At 38.0% G+C, this 21,458-nt stretch overlaps 1 protein-coding gene across 11 annotated transcripts in view; it reads right to left on the bottom strand.

Moving 5' to 3' along the window:
• Positions 1 to 21,458, bottom strand: part of LDB3 (LIM domain binding 3) — a 108,293-nt gene that overhangs the window by 23,661 nt on the left and 63,174 nt on the right. For 6 of the 11 annotated variants that reach the window (XM_017746390.1, XM_017746392.1, XM_017746393.1 and 3 more), the window contains 4 exons: positions 18,844 to 19,013; positions 17,839 to 17,875; positions 4,254 to 4,289; positions 2,709 to 2,906 (listed from right to left, as the gene is read on the bottom strand). In XM_017746390.1, the coding sequence (XP_017601879.1) occupies positions 2,709 to 2,906; positions 4,254 to 4,289; positions 17,839 to 17,875; positions 18,844 to 19,013 (441 nt within the window). Of the gene's footprint in view, positions 1 to 2,708; positions 2,907 to 4,253; positions 4,290 to 13,488; positions 14,400 to 17,838; positions 17,876 to 18,843; positions 19,014 to 21,458 lie in introns of those variants that run through there. The other 5 variants (XM_017746396.1, XM_017746399.1, XM_017746400.1 and 2 more) reach the window with 2 other exon arrangements.

Here is a 21,458-nt window from a genome sequence, read left to right as displayed (position 1 = left end):
AGACAAAGGGGGCCATGTTAGCAGGTTTTTTAAAAATCAGAGTATCACTGTACATAGTTGTCTTGACATGAGCAGTGGCCTAGGAACATAATGGATGTAGTTCTTTAGACCTATCTCATAAATATATTGCCACACTTCTATGTTCTTACAAATTACTCCTATCAAGGTGATGGAATTCGGTGATTCTCTTGCTCAAGGTACAAATAATGCCCAAATCACTCCCTCCTGACCACAAGTATCAAATAACAAAAGAAACCTTACAGTTCTACAGCTGTTTTTTCAGCCAACCTTAGCCCTTCAAAATTCTCTCTCTCAGCTTTTTTTCCTAAGCATATTTACCATCCACTGTGCAAATTTTCTCTCTTTCAGCCATTCTATCTCGTATTTTCTTTTGCTTCTCTCAGAAGCACTGATTTGACAAGTTATACTCGTCAGCACCTAGAATGAGTGCTTGGTACTTCTGAATTTGATACCCCAATAGTCTAGATGATGGTGTCTTAATTCAGCTGAATATTTTGTTTGATTAGCTGAGACAGAAGCTGGATGTTATACCCACAAACCTCAAAATTGAATGCAGCCCATAACAAAAGCAAGGAATCAGTATTTTCTCCTTTATGGAGTTTCACCTACAATTATGTACACAGTGAGTGAGCTCCTGCAAATAATCATCCAGTTTGCAATTCTGGGTTTCAAATCCTTACGCTAAGTTTTGCAACAGTTTTGCAGAAGTTCTTCCATCGTAATATGCATTTCAGATTCAGATGAGTTCTTCCTTCTTGATGCATTTTATGATGTAAATTCTTCCAATTTGCTAGTAGACTATCAAATACACAGCCTATGTAGCAGAGTAGCTATATATTATCCATCACAGCTAATTTGTCACTGAATTTCAATACTGTGACATTTTCCCTGTGCCACAGTGGGTACCAGAATTACCCCATTAAAAGCTGTGGAGTCACAGTTTCCATCTTAAATACTTACATATCTTTGATTTGGCAAACAGGAAAGGACTAAAACTATGCTGCACATAAAAATGGAACTTAATGTATGTCTTAAACACAAACTAGGATTTCACCTATTTTGTCTATTTGCACTGATGTGAAAGAGAATTTGCTACAGATTTCAAAAGATTCAAGACTTCATACCTTGAAGAGAAGAAAACAGTCAACTGACTTAATTGTAACAATCTCCAAAATTCAAAAGATTCAAGACTTCATACCTTGAAGAGAACAGTCAACTGACTTAATTGTAACAATCCCCAAAACGTTAATCAAAATACATATTCAGTGATAAATATTGAAAAGAAAATAAAAAAACCAATCCGTACGTGTGGACATGGACAGATTTGAATGGAACAAACCCATGTAAATAAAATAAATGCAAATATACTTGAATACCTTTTAAACTTTAAAAGAAATACAAACAAATTTTATCTTGCATAGTGTTTGTAATATTTCTTTTTATGTGATTAAAATGTTAGAGGCTTGCTTACCTTCCTTCATGGTAGACTATATTAATTATCAGAACCAGGAATTGGAATAAATGTAAGTGAAGTGGATATAGACATAAAAATCAGAGTGGTTTGGTTACATAAATTACATGCAGTTGGTAACATTGTTAAAACAGTTTTATAGAAAGATCTCAAGACCAACTTGACTGTTTTAGTTTAACAACTATAAATTTTAAATAGTTTTATTTATATAGGCAAATACAATAACCTGGGTTTCTTCTTCTCCTCTTTTCTAGTTTTTAAGTCTGATTTTTTCATTTTAGTCCTTCAAGTGCAGAAGAATTTTAAAAACTGATAAATGTGAGTTCTGCTTTATAAAATAGATTATCTATTGCAAAAGCTTCGTTATGACCTGGTACAGAGGGTTTTTTGTTTGGTTGGTTGGTTTTTAAATACAATCATTTTGTAGACTTTAAATCCTTACAGTACTTTGTATTTTAAAAGAAATTGAAAAAATCAAACATCTTCATATTTGCAGTAACAAACATAAAAGTAAGTTAGGTGGATGAACACAAACACACATCTCTTCTCAGCTGATTTTCACTCATGAAAAGGAACACAGATCAGTAGAGGTTAAGCGGATAATACTGGTTAACAACCATAATGAGAACACAGCAACAAATGCACTCTAACATTTACAATATAAGTGCAGATTATACTTTTTTCTCTCTGAGACTTTCTGTCCAAATAACAGTGAGTGGGTTATTAAAACAACACTTAGTCTCCTTTATGTAATGCATGAAGATTTTTCTGTTTCTAATCCTCCAACAGATCACTTGTAAAGAATCAAAAATATAGAAAACAAAAATTAAAATGGATATGAAAAAAAAATCTGTTATTGTAGCATTTGTAGAAAAAAAGTGCTGGAGAAAGTGTTTAGAGAAAGCTGTAATATGGAAGGATTTTACATTTGAATATGGGAAGGTTTGTGGAATCCACTGAAAATACAGAAATATCAGCTGCAGTTTCTCTGCTGAAGATGCTTAATGACTTGTCTCTGTATTGTAGGTGTGATCCTTATGAGAGCCACTGAAAATGTATCACCCACATGAACCAGAAGTTGCTGGAACTGGAAGAACGTGGACACCCACCTTTGAAGCAATGGGCATTTCCATCTGAAGGAGTTAGAGGTTGTTATTACCAAACCATTGCAAAGCTCCAAACCGGGTCAGTTATGCAGTTACACGGCACAGTGTACCTTCGGTTACTGGATGAAGCAAGAGGGGTTTTCTGGCCAAAACCGGCCTCCCCCTGGCTTGTACCCGCTCCAAGCCTCACAGACCCCTTGGAGGCCACTGGCTGAGCATTGGCAGTGTTGGCATCCCTGGTGGATGATTTAGGAGGATGCCAAATACTCGAGGTCACATACTGTGGCACATGCGTGGTACCTGTAGGCCTGGGTGACAGAGATTACAAGGGTGTTTGTAAATGAGGCATTTCCTAGGTAATAGCAGGGGTTTGAGGAAGAGACAGAATTCCAGCCACAGACAGAGCAGGAGATCATAATGATAATGCAGATGAAGTAATGAATAATCTTGGTAGTTCATTGGTTAATTACTGCTTAAGACCAGGAAAGGCTTGACAAATGAAAAAAGGTACCTTGTGTTAAATCTGGAAACCATATTGCTATGAATATCAAAATAAGCAGAGCTGTGATGGTAATGGAGGTGGAGAAAAGCTGTGGTATGACAGATCACACAAGATTAAGGCAACATAGTAGGACAATAACAGCAGTCATATACCAGAAATTATTCCTGGCAAAATAAAATAATAGTTAAAAGAAAAGGAGATTTTAGTGAAACAGCTATATAGTCCTATGGAAGGTTTTACACAAATGAAACTGCTGGTGAAATGCTAACATGTGTTGCTTGTTCTTTACAATTGAATTTATATTCAGGAATCAAGGGGGTTATTTCCTTCTTTTTTTATAATTAATTTTAAAATAAAAATCATTTTTTCCAACTGTTTAAGTGCTGGTTGCCATTGCTTGTGTCATTATTAACAAATAATGCTTACTCAGATATTAACTCTATGCAACCTTTGTTTAAACATAAGCAATCTTAAAAAAGCCCCAAAAATAAAAAGTCATTGCATATTGCTGAGGCAGGAATCAACAAGATGGAGAAAATCAGTGGGATAAAATTTTTTTCATGGCCTCACTAGTAAGAGGCCTTTCTTTACTCCATGAAACAAGTAGTCAGCTTCACTCAAGAAATACCTGTGTATCAGTCCTTGGGGATTTAATAAATGAACTAATAGAAAACAACACATTTCTATGCTTAGCTGCAAAACATTCTGAGATCCTTTAGGAGAAAACAACTCAATATGAAAGAACTTACAGAGGGGCTGTTTGAACCTCATAACCCACTGAGGATCAATCAAGATCTGACATATAAATGTTTTTAAAAGATAATCTTATTTAGATTTTAAAAACATCTTGAACAGTCTAGACAAAGTTTAAAATGGAAATTGTTCTTAAAACTCCATCACAAACTGACAGTACTCAATTTAAAGAATATTTGATTAAGAACTTATTTTTCAGGTTTGTAAGCTATGAGAAACACAATCCTCACCTGTCCCACATCACAGTGCATTAGAAAGAAATGCCTAACTTAGCTGAAACCTCTACTTTCATCATCTGCTCAAACAGTGTACAAACTCAATGTTTTTTGAGGTAAGAACAATATGGAGAAAGTGGAGATACACTCTTAACAGGAAATAAATCAAACACAGCAAACATTACCTGTTTTCTGATGCTGCTGCAACCTTTTCCTTGTCTCTGTGAAAGGAGGGGATACAGTATGAAATAAATGCAACTGCCAGTGGTGGCAAAAAAAACCCACCCAAAACAACCAGGGAAAAAGAACATGGGTTGAGGAGAAATGTTTGGTTGCAAAAAGCATCCTAGAGTGGTTGCTCATAAATATAGTTGTGAGAAACCTGTTCACCTTTCCAGGTGAAACCCACCAGATAAACAAGTCTGCTGTATGCTTCTTATCAGTTGTAAACAACTTTGTTTCAATAATAAAGTAAAAGAAAAATGAACAGTTACAAATTGGACATTGTATGTGTGTATGTAATTTCAGGAATAGTTTTGACCTTAGGAATTTCCCTTTTAAAAAAGGATTCCATAATATTCCAGCAGAACAGAGGTGGGCAGTCCTCATGGAGCCGATATTTTGAAGTGATAAGCAGTTAAATGGTTAACAAAGACTTATACAAAAAGGATTTCTTATGCCTGGCTTCAGTTAAAAATTCTCTGCCCTACCCAAATACTAGTTTTCTGAACTTAAATTGCAGTAGAAACAATTCCTTCATCAATAATTCCTCCAACTGGAACTCATGCCTTTGTTGAGGTGAGGATTAAGTCAGCCTCAGTTTCACTGATTGAGAACTGGGCTGTTATTCTGGAAACACACATACACACTTAAAAAATAACTGATCAGTTTAAATGCAAGCAATTGTTTATCTGTAAGAAGTTAAGACACAAGTATTTTCATAAAGAATAGAATCCATTAGCCTTAAACACCTAAGTTTGAAATCCAGTTAGTTAAGTAATTGAGATAGTCTCACTATTTAGCAATTTAATGGGTGATTGCATCCCTTCCTATTTAAGGAATTGTGCTGAAATTTCAACAGGTTTAAAGCTGAAATATGCCAAATGAGAACACTTTTCTTAAGTGGGATCTAAAATTACAAACCACAAAGCAAATGTCCTCATTTACCCAACTGAACTTTCTTTCTGAAGCGTCCTTTGAAAACAAAAAAGGAATGATGTGGGTTTGCTGGGCCCCAATCATTAACTTACATTATGTTTGGAAGGCTATTCTTAATATTTTCCACATTATTATCAGTAATGTGTCATGTACTTATACATTTACATATATATGTTCAGTCACATATTCTTTCCTTAGTTCAGTTCTGATAGAGTTATAAAAACCAATCCAGTTTAGATCAGCAAAGGCTTGGGCATAGGTGTTCTCTACAAATTTTTAAAACCTCTAACTGAAATGTAACCCTAAAATATATGAATTGAAGCCAGATTTTGAAACCCAGAAGTTGACCTGAAATGCCTCTCAGATGTGTGTGTCTGACTAAGATGTTCCTGTGGTCGGTAGGGAAGAGCCTGCCTTGAACAGAAATGCCCCAATGAGGTCGATGGCTCACCACTCTGAAGCAATGAGAAACCAAACACTGTCTTATGGTAACCAAGCTGTGAGTTCACTGCAACGCCAGCTACAGGAAAGCCAGGATGAAACAAGGTGCAGGAGGACGGATTAGAGACTGTGCACGTGTGGGAAGTGTTAATTTATCAAAAGCCATAATCATGCAACAATGTTAAATAATATAGTCACGGCCTGGAAAGAAAGTACAGCATTGTTTATCTCCAGTGTTACCAAATGCTCTATGAGCAATGACAGCCAAGACCAAAAGGCAGGCAGTTGGGGTCAGGCTGAAGCAGTGCTAAGCTTCTGTTGTTACAATTAATCTGATCCAAACTTTTCGGCTCCAAAAGCTGTGGCTACACTGAACAAGGCAAAAAGAAGTCCCTTGACTCAAAGTAACTCTGAGGTCGGGATTTCACAAAAGCATTTTCCCCAAGTGTACAATATTGGATAACAATGATGACGATGGCAGGGGAGTTGTGAAGATTAAAAAGAGAGACAGGGAGAAGTATAGTAAAAATGCTTCCACAGAATAAAGCAAAAGAAAAGGCAGAGAGTAAAGGGAAAAATGAGTTCAAAGGCACATAACACTTCTTCATGGTTTTGCTTCCAGGAACTATTTCTCTTCCCAGTCAATAGGAGTAATTCCCATTTGGCTACCAAGAAGAAACGCTCAAGATCAGATGTGCCTCTGACTGGCAATAGCTGCATTTTAAAAAACAGACTATTGGATTTCTGGCCTTTACAATCAAAACATTTTTTTGCTAACTAAATGCAGAAATAACTACTTTTTAGCCAAATACATCCCTCAGGCAGGCTCAGTAAAGTCAATACCTTCACAACATGAAAGAATTTGGCTCAGAATATTATGAGCTGTTTGTATCTCTGTCTACACAGGCTGCTGCAATAACTGACAGTAGTGGATAATAGTTTTGAGCTATCTGGGAAAGATTTGTAATTATTGTGGGGGATTTTTTTTGTTTGCAGTTGTTCTTAGTCCCCACTGAAATGGCTTTTGACAGAAAGGCCTCAGTCAATAACTGTTCTGAGAGAACAGTGCAACTCCCACAGATTTCACTAAATGTTGGACCTGTATTTCAAACAAGACTTATTTATGCAATATACTGTCTTCCTAATTACACAGTATATTATACAGTGAAACTATGAAATGTTTTCTTCTCATAAAAATATGCTACGTGATATGTTGCTAAAGACAGAGTGAGTGAAATTATAGAAACAGAGTCTTTCTCTCCCACACACCAACAAGAATTACAATAGCTTGAGTAACAGAAGGCAAAATTCATTTGCAAGCCAAGCTTGCGTGTGCTATTGGATCCTAAAAATAGCCTGGAGAATCTTCAGAGAGTTTCCAATAAATGAGTATGCTAAATCTGAACTATACGTACGGGACATTGGAATGCTTTCCCATTCTAGTTTATTTTCGGGAACCAAACGTAAAAGATTCCCAAACATGCACATGTAGCAGGCAAGCTGAAATATGGAGGTGGTGCACCTTCCATCTACCTTCTCTGATAGTAACAGATGCAGACTCTCTCTCTTGAAAAGCTCTGCTCCACTAAAAGGTTGTGGAGACAGAATCATATGATGTGTAATGAAGACCTGGTGACATAAGAAACATGAGGTGTCCCAAGGGACCACATGGTCCTTCAACTACTCTTTCAGTACTGAAGCAAAAAGTGAGTATTGTAATTGAGTTTTTTTCCTCTGTACTCTCATGCAGCAAGACTATTTTTCTAATTTTACAAATGAGAGACTAAAACTTAATAGAATTGTTCATGGTCTAAAAGAAAGTCCACAGCAATGCAAAGAACTGAAATAAACTCTCCTTAACCCCTGATGAGTATTTAAAATATCAGCTCACTCTCTTTAATGAGAGATTTTAGATTTTTTTCATAGAAGTATCTGTTCAGTTAATCAGTATTTTACTGTATTGAGAATCCAATAGTCTTCTGTAGAGTCTGACAGATATGCAGTAGTCTTTTTTCAAAGGGGAAATAGATTATTAGGATCTATATTTATTGAAATTAAAAATTCCGTTTTTCTAACAGTATAGTGTGGACTTGCAGGACTAATCAGACTTACGATAGCTTTCATCCTAACATATATTTATATAAGCATATTTGCCTACAAATAAAATTTCCTTTTAAGAAGTAGAACTTACAGAGTAATTTTAAAAGAAATTCTTATAGGGTGTCTGGGAGAAAAGTTGCGTGAAAGCTATTTTGTAATTGCCTTCCAAACATTTTTTGTCTCAAAGGCATGAGACACAGACACTGTTAGAAACTGGACACTGAGCTAGATAAACTGCTGTTCTGATCCAATGAGGCTATTTCTACCTTTCTGGATTTGCAGCTGAGGATTTTTCCATGACCAGATGACTCTATAAGACTGTTGAGGTTGCTTGCCTTTTTTTCCCCCATGCTATATTTCTGTTATTTTAACGAAGACACCAGAAGACAAACAAAGAAATGACAGGCAGTTAACTGGAGAGGACAGAAGATGACTGTCATGCTGGTTTAGTTAGAACTTTGGCTTGGGATCACAAAAAGGGGTAGAAGAGCTAGTCTCTCTTTTTCAGCCACTGTAGTTAAGAATGTGAGCAGCCCACGCCAAAACAACTGCAATATATCCTACTAGGTCTTCTTTCCAAAAAGGGAAATACTTTTCTCACAGAAGGTATCCTGGTTTGTGCAGACAGTGGCACAGAATAGGAAAAGCACATTGTCATAGATCCAGTGAAAAACAACCAGCAACTCATTCTCAACATGTTGTATGGGACTCAATCAAAGCAGCCAAGCCAACCCCTCCTATGAATGCATTTTAGTGGAATCTACAGGGTTGCTGTTAAATGTAACAGTCACAGAATAAATGCAGCTGGACATACAGCAGCACCAGCGTTGGGGAAAGGTAAGATAACTCTAGCCCAAGGTTTACATTGTGATATTTGACATACGTACTCCAATTTTAAATTTTATCTTATTGGTAAATACATAACTTTAGTAAGAACAAAGACTGCAAAATTCTGAGCATGTGTAGCAATTTGAGCTGGGATTTAATTTAGATAATTATTCCCTATCTTGACCTTAAGTGTGCAATTGGATTTGAATGATTTCCTCTAGCTTTCTATAGCCCCGCTGGTAAAGTGCAGGGATCTGCCACCAGGCACCTGAGCACAGGATCTAAACTCTCAGTCTGCATTTGTGACCACTACAGACAAAACCAATGCACAACAAGTTTGGGTTTTGTACACCAGGAAATGATTCCCCTTTCACTGAAGTGTTCTTTCCATCATGACTTCACTTTTCTCCAGGGAAGCTGAGAAAAGAACAATAACTCAGAGGTTTGACTTCCAGGGGGTAGGTCTTTTCAGACCTACTTTTTAATTTGTGCACACTGATGATAAGAAAATTCATACTTCCTCTACATGGCATTAAGCTAAGTTTGAAGCTGCCCCTGAAACACAACAATGTGTCTGTGCTGTTCAGTTCCTGAATCAAATAGCTAAGTGGTATGAATTAGAACTGTTGTCATTCTTTCAGAATGTGGATTAAATTTTATTTCATAAGCTCTCTTAAGGATTTTCTTACCTTCCCTCTCTCTCAGTTGTAATCAGATAACATTCTGGGTCAGCTACAGCAAATGCTTACATGGAAATGAACTATTAGGAAGTTATTAGTGCTTAGGGTAATTTTGCTGACATTAATGCAATTTAGAAGCAGAATAAAAGGAAGCAGTGCCAGTGCTATGCTCCAGCTCACCCTAAGCCAAGCTGTGAGCCAGGCTGATGATCCACAGACCCCAACTGAGTGCCTCTGAGTTACAATGCTTGTTGGAAAACCTGCTGCATGTTAGAACTGCTTTTCCCTTGCTGGACTGAAGGTAATGCAAGGGAGCAGTCAGAGAGAAAGACAGCACTGATGTCTTGATAAGCCACCTGCATCAGCTGAAGGATGCACATGAACATTTTGAAGGCTGCACAGTAGAAATGAAAGTTAATGTTCATTTCTGACCGTGCAAAAGTTACATGGTGGACAGGAACATGCAGGAGACTGAGGTGGTAAAGATAAGATGCTACATATAGGTCAGTACACCCACACCCAAAGTTTCATTTCAGCTTTAGCAGGCTCTGTTAGTTTATGCATTACTTTCTCTATGAACTATTCTGAGAAAAGCTTCATGGTATTTTCGAACTGCATTTGGAGGCTTCAATCTTTCAATTATAAGTGGGTACATTCACGTGGATACATTGTACCTTACAGTCACTATTTTGACCAATTTATTCTACAGGGAACTGACTTGGAAACAAAGGATTTATGTTTTCTAAATAATTTTTTCCCCATAGAACTCCCAGGAGTATTTTGGGGAAGAAAATGTGATCAATTTTCTCTTCTGATTTCACTCAGAATTCCATGGAGACAATTGAGTTATTTGACTATTCCTATGCTTTTGTCACTCTTCAGCTGTTAAAAGGTAAGTGGGGATTAGAAGACATTAAACTGAACTGATGTGGTTATTTTTATTTATTATGTTCCTTAAGTGAGAAATCTACCTAGAGAAGTCTGCTTTATTTCACAGGCTGCTGTGAAAAGATAGGGTATGTCTTTCAAAAGCAGCAATTTTGGTAATCTGAGCAGCAGATAGGAGGTTTTTGGCAATTGGGCAGGTCAGCAATGTTAATCACTGGAAATTCTGGCCAACCAAGGAAGGAAATCAAGATGCCTTAGCTTGTCTTGGTGGTGTCAGATGGCTTTGATTAGCAGCCACAGAACAAAGATGTTATTGTGCTTGAGAACAAGTTTTAGTCAATTAATTTTCATGTATCCTGTAGAAAGCTGTTGACTAAAGGCAAACTCATTAAAGAAAGTAATTATCTGGCAATACCATGCACCATACCAAAATTCTGGCTTTTTAACTTCACCAACTCAAATCTGTATAAGGATCCACATAAGTTTCTGATACATCTAATGGTAATCCCAGTCACTGAAGCTCATGTTAAACACTGCTAAAGAAACCACAAAATCAACTTAGCTCCTGTGGAAACCCAAGTGCACAAGTGAAAAATTGGTGTCACCTCTTCTGCCCCTGAGGAAGGTTTCAGAAAGCTCTGTGATATGCAAGAGTTGGACTTTTCAGAAGTGATAAAGTGGTCCCAAAAATACTTGTTCCTTGCTGTGGAAGATATACTCTACCCAGCTGTGCATAATGAGAGAGAAACTGAAATGAAGTGACCTCTGTATTAGCAAAAACATACTGTCCTTCCTGGTGCAGGCAGGCATGGAGAGAGGGAGGCAAGGGAAGGAGCCACAGAACCTTTCTCCTTTTGTGGTTTTGTCATGCATGAAAGGAAGAGAGGTCAAGTTGTCACAGCCGCTCTCCTAAAGCCACACTGCAGCCACGTCCCATCAGCACACGCTGCATGCAGTCAGTGTCTCTGCTGCAAACTGAGCACTGCAGGAGGTCAGGGGGGCTGTTTGAGCAGAAGGCAGGGCAGCAGGATCCAGGAGACAGGTTAGTTTAGATCAAACAGCCTTGTACCACAGCAGAAAAGGAGCATGTCCCTGTGCCATAACCAGACAAGCAGATTTACCTGGAAGGCCTTTTGGTTTTGATTTCCTACTGGCATCAGCTTTGCTGTGTCTTCATTAAATGCTTATAACACTATGCTTTACTGGCAATATTGGGAAGGGCAGGGGGTGCATATCATTATCCACATCCTGTGTTTTACTTTATTTTTAACATGGAGGTTATTTAGAAGACGGTATTGTCACCAACCACTGTCCTCTGCTCAGCATAGCAGCCACAGGTCAAAATATATTCAGCATGGGACAGATACGCCTGCCTATCATCAGCACTGTTTTAAAGAATTCTATGACTCATGGAGTCTTCAGTCTGGAACCTATTCTGAGCCTCACTGCCATTAACTGTGACTGATTTTCCTGTGTGAAACAGCAGACTTCTGCAAGTGCTCAGGAAACACTGTAAGATGGGGCTGGTCACTCAGCAGCCACACATCAAATTTTGTATTTAGCAAAGAAATATAGTAAGCCAGACTTGCACTTTTGCTAGAACAAAGCTACTCGTTTTTAAAAAGCTGTTAGTGCTTTTTTATCAGGCCCAAGTTTGTTACTGTCACTAGCAATGATATGCAGTAGAGGGAAAAATCCAGGCCAATTTCTCTACCTTACAGACAAAGTCTGCCCCCTCCTCAGGAAGCAAAACCAAGGCCTCTTCAGAGTTATACAAAAAAAGATCCATAACATTAATTTTCTGGACTTGAAGATCGCCATGACAACATAAAGGAAGATTTTTGAGGAGTAAGAGTTGAGGAAATACTAGTCTAAATATAAAAAAGAAATGACATAGAAATACTTGACTGAGTTTTAAAACAAAAGGTCCATCACTTGTGAGATGTTTTTAAAAGGGACTGGACTAAGCAGTTGAAATAAGTTGTAGTAAAAATCTTGCTGTAAGGATTAATGAAGGCACCTTCATAAAAGGTCTTTAACATTGCAAAAGTTCTAAAAGCTACCAGACAGTCACGATTTTTTCCTATTGCTTTTTCCCCCCTGTAACTGCGTAAAGAATTGACATTCTACAAGCTAGGAGAGCATTAGATTCCATTCTGTATCCTACAGAAAAAAGGATTAAAACTATTTCCCTATATGATTACGTGGTTTATACGCACTGAATTTTTATCATTAAAACCACTGAAGCAGAGCTAAGGGGAGGTGATTCCTTAATTAAATCTCCGTTAATTTCATATCTGATAAAATTATTATTAGAAAATACCTTTCAAAATAACATTAAGTGTAAACATTGAGATATAATCCAGACATTTTTGTTCTAACACATGCACTAGGACTCTTGGAAACAAGTAGCATCTGTATTATATTCATAAAACATTACAGATACACAATTGTTATTACAGTGAAGAGACTGTATTACTACTTATTAATAAAAACATCTAATTTGATTGAAAATTAGAACTGGAAGATTTTTTAACTTAGGTACATTTTATGAAAAAATCTTAACTGCCTATTGATATTTTAAATTCTATCAAAATTTCCCATACATAAATAAAATTCACCACCACTTTGGTTCACCAAAGGTTGCTCTTGGCAACAATCAGAAAAAGTTAAAATGTTGCTCTTATTTCATGCAGTGATGCTGATTTACCATAGGTACTGATAAGATGGTGTGATCAGAATCTGTTTGTGCTCCCTTAAGGAAAATATAAATGCATGTTGTGAATTAAGTAGCATGTTCTGAAGTGCTCTGATATTTAGCTAAGAAAAGGGAAATGCATTTAAAAAGGAATGAGTGCTTATGTACTCTTAAGTAGTACTGAAGAATTAGGTTTTTTATGTAAGTATGATAACCCTTTAAACACTTCAGTATTTGGTTGATTCATGCAAAATTCTCCATGAACAGTAGCTTTTCGTTATTTCTATAAAACAGAAAAAAATGGGAGCTTGAATGAACTTGGTTCTTGTATGGACTGCTAAGACAAATCTGGAAGCAGCAAAAAGTGTAACAGTTTCAATCTGATCTCGTGCACTAATCCCTTTGATTGGAATTACTGCTACCAGATAAAGGTACCTAAGACAACTGCTTTGTCAGGTTTATTCCAATTCAGACAACTTAAAGGTCAATAAGAATTATAGCTAATAATGGAAAGCTTTTTAACCAAATTTTGTATTTGGGAAAGAAAAGTTCTCCTTTTTTCAATAATCAGTTGAAGCAGTTATTGTTTTAAAACAGAATAAAGTACTGTGTAAAACAGGCACATAATTATTTTAGTTTTAAAACCTTTTATTTCAGATAAAGCATGCTGCTATATACAGAAAAAAATGTGAGTCAAAGCAAGAGCAATACATAATGGGCAACATATTCCTTAAAACTTACAAGATGCTTTTAAAAGCTTCAGTGCACCAGCAGTATGATATATTCTTCTCACTCCTAAATCACCTCTAGCAAAATGTCATTTCCTTGCAGATCCTGAGCAATCCCAGCTATCTCTCACTTTTATATAATGATAAATTAAAGTTGCCAACCCAAAACTTACAGCAATGGTTTCAGTAAATGACTTCTGCCAGTATAATACATTGAAATACAACTTCACATTGCTAATATCTTATTTCAAACAGCATCGTTCAACTATGCAAACTAAGTGTATTATACATTTAGCAAAGTCTAGGCCAATCAGTTTCCTTTTCAACTTTCTTTCTCCTACTTCATTATCTTTACATCAGTAAAACTCAGTGAAAGTCTCATTCTTCTTCCTCCTAAATAAATACTGTCAATAACTTCCCTCTCATTTTCTTCTAGAATTAAAGTCAGGAGACTACAATAGTGATGCTTTGCTGTGTACTGAAGTTTAAGATAGTAAAGGGAAAAAAAACCTAAACTACTTTATCATGAAGAACATGACCTGGGTTGTATCATGATTTCACTTTTGGTGACAGTGAATGGCTAACAGGCTAAAACCAGAAACCTACTGCCTGGCAGTACATGTTTGCACGAGTGACATGCTCAGGCTCTAACTCAGGGCAGCAGTTAATGTGTTCCTGTAACTCTCTCGGGTTTGCCCTCTGACTGGGGGCCTTTAGCTTTTAACATTAAGGAGCTGCGCGGACAGGCCGTGATGCCAGTTGCGCAATTTGGCAAAGCGTGGGCTGTTACGTTCCGTTTCAAACCTCTCCCTGTGGCATGAAGAAAGAGAGAGAGAGACAGAGACAGAGAGAGACAGAGACAGAGAGAGACACACATACACAGAAGAAAGAAAGGAGGGAGAAAGAAAGGGGTTAGGGACCATGGCTACCACTCCCCTGCCTTACAATGAGGGCAATGGCAATTTATTTGGATTTTTTCCTCAGCTTTCAAATCAGCACAGTGAAGGCTGGGTGATGCTTTTTGGACCATGCATAAAAGGTTTTGCAGTTGTGTATTTCTGAGAAGTAACTTGATATAACTTCTTATTCTTTGACTTGTGCTTGGTATTACAGGGCTGCTTTTGCTAGAAATGCAGTGTAATCCCATTGTTTTCCTCCCAGCAGTTTCTCTTGGCTTTTCCTTCCCTCTCACACAACTGAGCAGTCAGTGAAAATTAACTCATACAAGTGCAAAATGAATGCAAATATCTTCCATTCTGTAAGACCTAGGTCAGCCCATATATAACCTGCTGTCCTTCCTGCAAGGACCATCAATGCCAGGTTTCAGCAGTACTTTTCTGTAGCTTCCTCAGAATTAGTGAGTATTAGTGTTGACATTTGCATAGGTATTTCTGGTCATTTGTGTCACAAAGCAGAACAACAGGATTTTCAAAGCAGAGTCCTGTGAAGTACTGGCCACCTCCTGCCACCCCTGACTGCAGACTGGGTTGCTCGAGCCATGTTCAGCACCTCTAAGGATTTAAACTTTTTTAGATCCTCTATAGCTTAAATTCAGCTTTTGTATATAAAAAGGGGAAGAAGGAGGATGTGCGATGATAGCACAGTCAAGGAGAAGTATAGCGAACAGAATGAAAAATGAAATGTTCTCATTATTTACAAAACTTTTTGCAGTCATTGCAAACAAGGTCGTTTTCCTCATTATTTACACTCAAAACACAAGACAATTAATTGTGTTAATACAGTGGAACTCAAGAGTGAAACCAGTCAAACAGAAAGGAGCAGACTGGGCTGGTTTTACTCCTCGGGCTGAGGAAAGCACAAAACAATAAACAGAGTAAATGCCAACAAATTCACTGATATTTCTGAATCTTTTGTTCTTAATAACACAGTGTCATGCAAGTAATAGTCCTAACAGAGTCTTGATGTAGGACTTCTCAAACTATTTTTTATGCTTTTTGGTAATTAAGAGACATAAAGTATTCCTAGCTGAAACTTCCTGATGGCGTTTTTTCCAGCTATACCAGAATACACTAGCTCCAGTGGGTCTGACATGTAATTTAAGAACTCCCTTAGTGCTTTCAAGATATTACCCCTCCATTCAAGGAAAAGGTATTCAGAAACATCTGTTTGGCTTGAAATGGATCCCATCTCTCCAGAAAATATTCCATAACAATTGTCACACCAGCAATGAAAAGTTTTCATAGCAAGTTATACTCATGCATGCCTTCAAAACAGCAGTAGCATGAGCAAAGGACAATCATGCAACACACTCATTAATACTGACTGAAAGGAATTTTCTGCCACCCAAAAATTCCCAAGTTTATGGGTTTTCTTCGGAACATATGTCATGAAGTTGGAAGCAGCAATCTAAACGTGACTATTTTTATGTAAAACAGTTCTGCCAAGAATAAGCCACATCTTTCCTCCCCCCACTCCCAAGTGTTTGGAAGAAACTTGATCACCATACCATGTAATTCCTGTTGGCTGCACTGAGGAGATGACACAAAGAGACAAGAGAAAGCACCAGAGAGAGATCACTCACAGCCTGCCTGAGGCCACAATGACAGATGCCTGCACAACCAGGGCCCTGCTGCCAAATCTCCAGTGGACTGTGTCCAATGTTTGAGGTGGGTATCAAGCACCCAGATGGTGCCAGCACTGTCAGTGGGGTAGGAAGGAGACCCCACTTCATTCCTGGCACCAGAGCTCACACCAGTTGCACTGTCCCTGTGTAAGCACCTATATATGCTCCCTTATGCCTCTACTATCAATGCATACCTTAAACCTGTTCAGATGTGCCTAAACATAACCAGCACTGTCCTTGGGAAAGAAAAGGATAACACAGTGATACCTAAAGAAAATGTGAAAAGCACAGTGTACACAGTCATGTGCTTGAAGTTACACTGGCTAGATTGTGCAATTTACGTGTGTTGATGTGTTACCAGATAATTATTGTCAACATATACCATGTAAAGTTTCCACTATTTTTTATTTTCCAAAGCCACAGACTACACCTAGAGAGATTATTTCTTAAAAACAACATATTACCCTCAGATATGAATGTGGCACTGTTAAGTTCAGCACACTGCTTTAAATCCCATCATAATAAGGATTTGGATGTGTGCTATTACATCAAAACAGATAATGCACAATACATGTAATGAGAATTAGGCTTGCACATTTGAGGGAAAAAATAAATCCCTGAGGGCTGTAACGTCAAGCCTGATGTTCGGGCACCCAGCCATGAACTTGGGTGAACTGCAGGGGAAGGTTTATAGCAGACACCAACTGAAAGCATTCTTGTATTCTCACAGGGAAGATAGCAGGTATCTTTCTCACTGATTCAACATTTGTAACCTGCACTGTGATCAAAAGCTCAGAACCTTTAAAGAAGCCACATGGCAGTAAAAAAAAAAAAAACCAGAAAAAGAAGAGGAGGTGGATTGAGTACCAAACACATCACAAACCCAGCCTGCGGCCTAGAGCAGCTAATGTGAAACAGGGATTTGAAGTATGCAAACAGAAAGTAAGGCTTGCATGCAGGATGCTCCTGATTCAACTGCAGTTTTTAAGCTCAATAAGAATCTTTAATACATCTGTTTCCTGGCTATGCAGGATGATGATAAATCTTTAATTCCATATTATATCTCTGAACATATCCACTTTTTCAACGTTTTTTGATTCATCCCATGAAACAAATACATTTATCCATTAGCAAAAGCAGTCCTGTGCTTCCATATTCTACAAATTTAGGTCATATTTATTCCAAACAAAACATAAGCTAATGATTATGGGTATGTATGGAAACAATTCCTTTACTGTATCATTTAAGGAAAATCAAATGTCAGTCAGAGGGTCATCCAAATAAATTGCTCACAAATTTCAGTGCCATCACAACATTATATATTTTTATCCACTTACACAGTCAAGTAGTTACACAGGGCTTGGAACTCATCACATTCACACATCCAGAAAAGTACAGGAAAGTTGCATGAGCAGAGAGCTTTCAGATTTGATCACACACATCAGGAAATTTGCACTGTTTTTCCTAAAAGCATGCTAATTTGTTATCCTTCTCATTCAAATGCCTCTCAATATCAGCGTTTTAATTTTAGTGATTTTTTAAGTAAATGTATTAGAATAATTTAGGACAAAAATATAATAAAGGAAGTTCATATTAATGCCACTTTAAAACATTATTGGGTTATAAGGAAGGATAAAGCTGTATTTTTCACAGGGAGTTGCCTACCTTGACCTCCTTAGGGCTTCTTCATCTGGATCTTGCACTGTAGAAAAAAATGTTTCAGTTAAAAAACAGAAAGAAATGAATTGGCTTTATGGTATTATAAATTCTTTAGAAACATATCAAAAGCATATCTAAAGGTGCATTCATGTTGACTTTGCAGCAGTGGAATTTGTAAGAACATCATGAAGAGGAGCGGTTCCCTAGGGACAGGAAGGAGGATGTCAGAAAGTAGCTATTACAACTACTTTCCCATTCATTACTAGCAATGTTTCACAGCTGTAGGCAATGATTCTACAGAGAGGTCCTGCTGTTTTGTACAAAGCAGGAGAGACAGCAGCAGCAGATTAATGGGGGAGGAAATACTCAGTATTTCCCCCTGATGCAGGAAAAGGCCCTGACCTTCCTTCTCTCTACATCAGAAACCACCTGTGGGGTTAGTACCAGGTAACCATAACAACATTTCCATAGGCAACAAGCAACAAAGTTACAGCTCCGTGACATTCGTGTCAGATCTACGTTTAGACATACAGGGCTGATAGAGCCATAGATTCCATACAAATGGTGATCCACAGGTTTTTTTGACCTCCAGAAGTCACTTCTATAAGTGTTACTGTACAAATGACTGTTACTTGTTTATCATTTTTGTCTAAAGAATGGACAGCTCTGTATGTCTAGGCTGTAGGAAACCCAAAGACTGTACTGCAGAGACTTGATTTGTAAGTAGGAATAACTATGGGGTCCCAAATGCTCGTTTACTGTACAATCTATTATACTTTTATGGTGAGACCTCTGGCAGATCAAAGAATTTTCTTCATAAAGCGTTAAGGTGAGATTGCTCACTTTGATTTCTGAATTCCCTCAAGTTACATCCAGGATCTTCACCCTTGCTGACAACTACATGAGCCTGGACATGAGTCTTCCCTGAGTATCAGTGGCCAATACCAGGGCAGCAAGGAAAAACATGAATCTAAAATCAGGATGAGGGGGATGTTTTGTCATTCGACTTACTGTACTCAGTTCCAGTCATCTGGGCAAGGATACGAAAGGACTTGGACTGCAGGTTGGCAGAGCGGCGGCTCCAGTCCTCGCTCTCATCCTCAGGCTTGTTCTGAGTTTTAAGCACAGCCTGATACACCGGAGAGGCACTGTCCACGTGAGTATCCTTAATAGGGAGGGCACTGCAATTCAGAAAGGGAAACGTTGGAAGCAGCTCTCTGGTCTCAGTTTCTCGCCCAGCCATCCCCAACATGGCTTTGAAATGATCACTTCTTAAAAAGATACGTGGATCAATTTTATGTTATGGCTCATTCTATCTCTGAAAGGGCCTGTTATCATTCAAATCTGCTTGGAAATACCTGTTCATGATTCCTCAGCCAGCGCAGGCACACAAGCTTACAGTGGTTAGAATAATCTGTAGTGATAAAGGAGAGTAGGCCAGGCAAAAACATTTATTTCTCTGACAATTTTTATTCCATATTATTTCTTGTAAAAATGACTTCATATTGGTACTGTTCTATGTTATGTCTTTAAATTACAGTGTTGGGCCAGTGTACCTTAAGGTTGCAATTAGAAACAAACCCCGTATTTCATTATAAAAAAAATGTAGTAGGCTTTTACAGCTTTTTCTAGACATGATTCTTTTTCAAACTGAAATCTGCCATAGTCTGGATTCATTGTCTACTAAATATGTGAAGCACAAGAAGTCTAGACTTGTACCCAAGACTTGCACATATAAGGAGTATCTGAAATCTTTAATGACAGAATGTATCTCAGGGACTTAAAACATGCTTAATCATCTTGCAAAGTGACATACCCAGTGTGCACACCTAAAATCAAAGCTACACAGGTCTGTAGCACAAGTGAGGTAACCTCTCTTTGATTTATGATGTAGACTAGAAACAGGCTTAGTAACTCAATAGCTTTTTTTTTTTCCCCCCAGTGAAAATAACTTCTGCATAGCAGAATTAAAATTAACTATTAACAGAGCTGCAGAAATATACACTGAGGGGATGATGTGTGCTTGGAGCAACTTGGCTCCATGGTTGCCCTAAATACAAGGTCTATTTTTGAAGCAAGTGATTTATTGTAACAGCTTTATGCTATTCCATAAAGACCTTTGCAAGCAGCAAGCTCAACTTCATGAGAACTGAGAAATATTTCTGTTAAAAGTTAAGGGCCACTTGGTCCAACAGTTTCTACCTTGGTTCGGGCTTGAAGTAAGTGCTCTCTGAGATACCACTGTGCAGAGAAAATCTACTAAGAAGTTTGGTCTGTGATTTGAAAGCCTGAGAGGAGTCAAGAAAAAGCTAGGAAGTATGTCTGACATCCTACATACAGCAATAGCATACAGTGTGATGAAAAATGTGTACCAGGTAGTGCTTTAAATATCAGTATTTCCCAGCTGACACACTCCTTCAGCACTAATATACACTGGTTTGATGGATTTACACATAATAGCATATATTTATGTTCTTCATAACCCTCATATATGCAAACTTCTCACTTTCTTGAGGAGCCACCAAAGTACAAACCACAGTCAAGTTTTTTTGTGTGTTTCAGCACAATCAGCTGTGGGGTAGAACTCAGCTTTGAAAGGTAAATTTAGAAAAAAACCTTGAATCTTCAGTTTAAGCTCTGCCACAAAATATACAAGTTATGTAAAAAAGTCTCTCAAGTGTGAAAGATGGCCTGTAGGAGGAAGCAGCATTTTCCAGCTCCTATTTTAGCTCATGTTTCCTAGACCACAATCTTTACAATATGCAAACACTAGCAGGTACAGAAGGCAGAATGCAGACTTGTTTATTTTGGGAAGGCTGTGCCATCAGTGGCTTCCATTAGTGTTGCTCCTGTATGCAACAATGGACATAGCCTTCTTCAGATGGAAGAGTGGAGAGAAAGCAGTAGTCCTCCTCTTCTGGCCCATCACATATGGCTGAAGGGCTTGCTGAGGCAGGAAAGAAATTGCAGTAGTGAGTTCTGCCTTCTGCAAAGAAGTCTTTGCATGGAAAAGAGATTCTCTGTAATACCAACAGTAAGTCAGTAACACCCTCGGGACTTTTCTGCTGCTGCTTCTGACACTTGGCTATGCTATTCTGTCATGTTAATGCTCCCCAAAAGATGACCCTGTTTTCAAGTCCCCAGAGGTGCTTCAGGGTGCTTCATGCCCAGAACCTGGCCCTGTATGACTGCCATAGGTGACTGCCTGATTTGGGCCAACATTTAATGTCGTATCCCCACGATGACTTTTTAATCTTGCTGAAGTTTAAAAACCTGCTGTATGTGATAGGAAATTTCCCAGCTGTAGAGTGGATAATAAACCACTGGATAGGGATAGACAGTGCTGCTGATTTCAACCATGGACCACTGTGGCAACAGCTGTGTGCATGCCCCAGAAAGTTCAAATTCCTCTCTTTAAATCCTCTAGCTGTAATGCTTTCTTTTTATATCATGACCAATATACAAAAAAGCAGTTTAAAGGTTTATGTATAGATATGCCATTAACTCAAGCATTGTTAAAAAACTGGAGCTGGAGGCTGGACCACAAATTTCACAGTAGCAATGTGTGGCATTAATACGACATATTAATATCCGTATGGTAGATGATTAAGGCAGGAAATGGAGCT

Source organism: Corvus brachyrhynchos, unplaced genomic scaffold (genome assembly GCF_000691975.1).
Source record: "Corvus brachyrhynchos isolate BGI_N302 unplaced genomic scaffold, ASM69197v1 scaffold279, whole genome shotgun sequence".
In the NCBI taxonomy this organism is placed as follows: domain Eukaryota; kingdom Metazoa; phylum Chordata; class Aves; order Passeriformes; family Corvidae; genus Corvus; species Corvus brachyrhynchos.
This window is presented reverse-complemented; position numbering and strand designations above follow the sequence as displayed.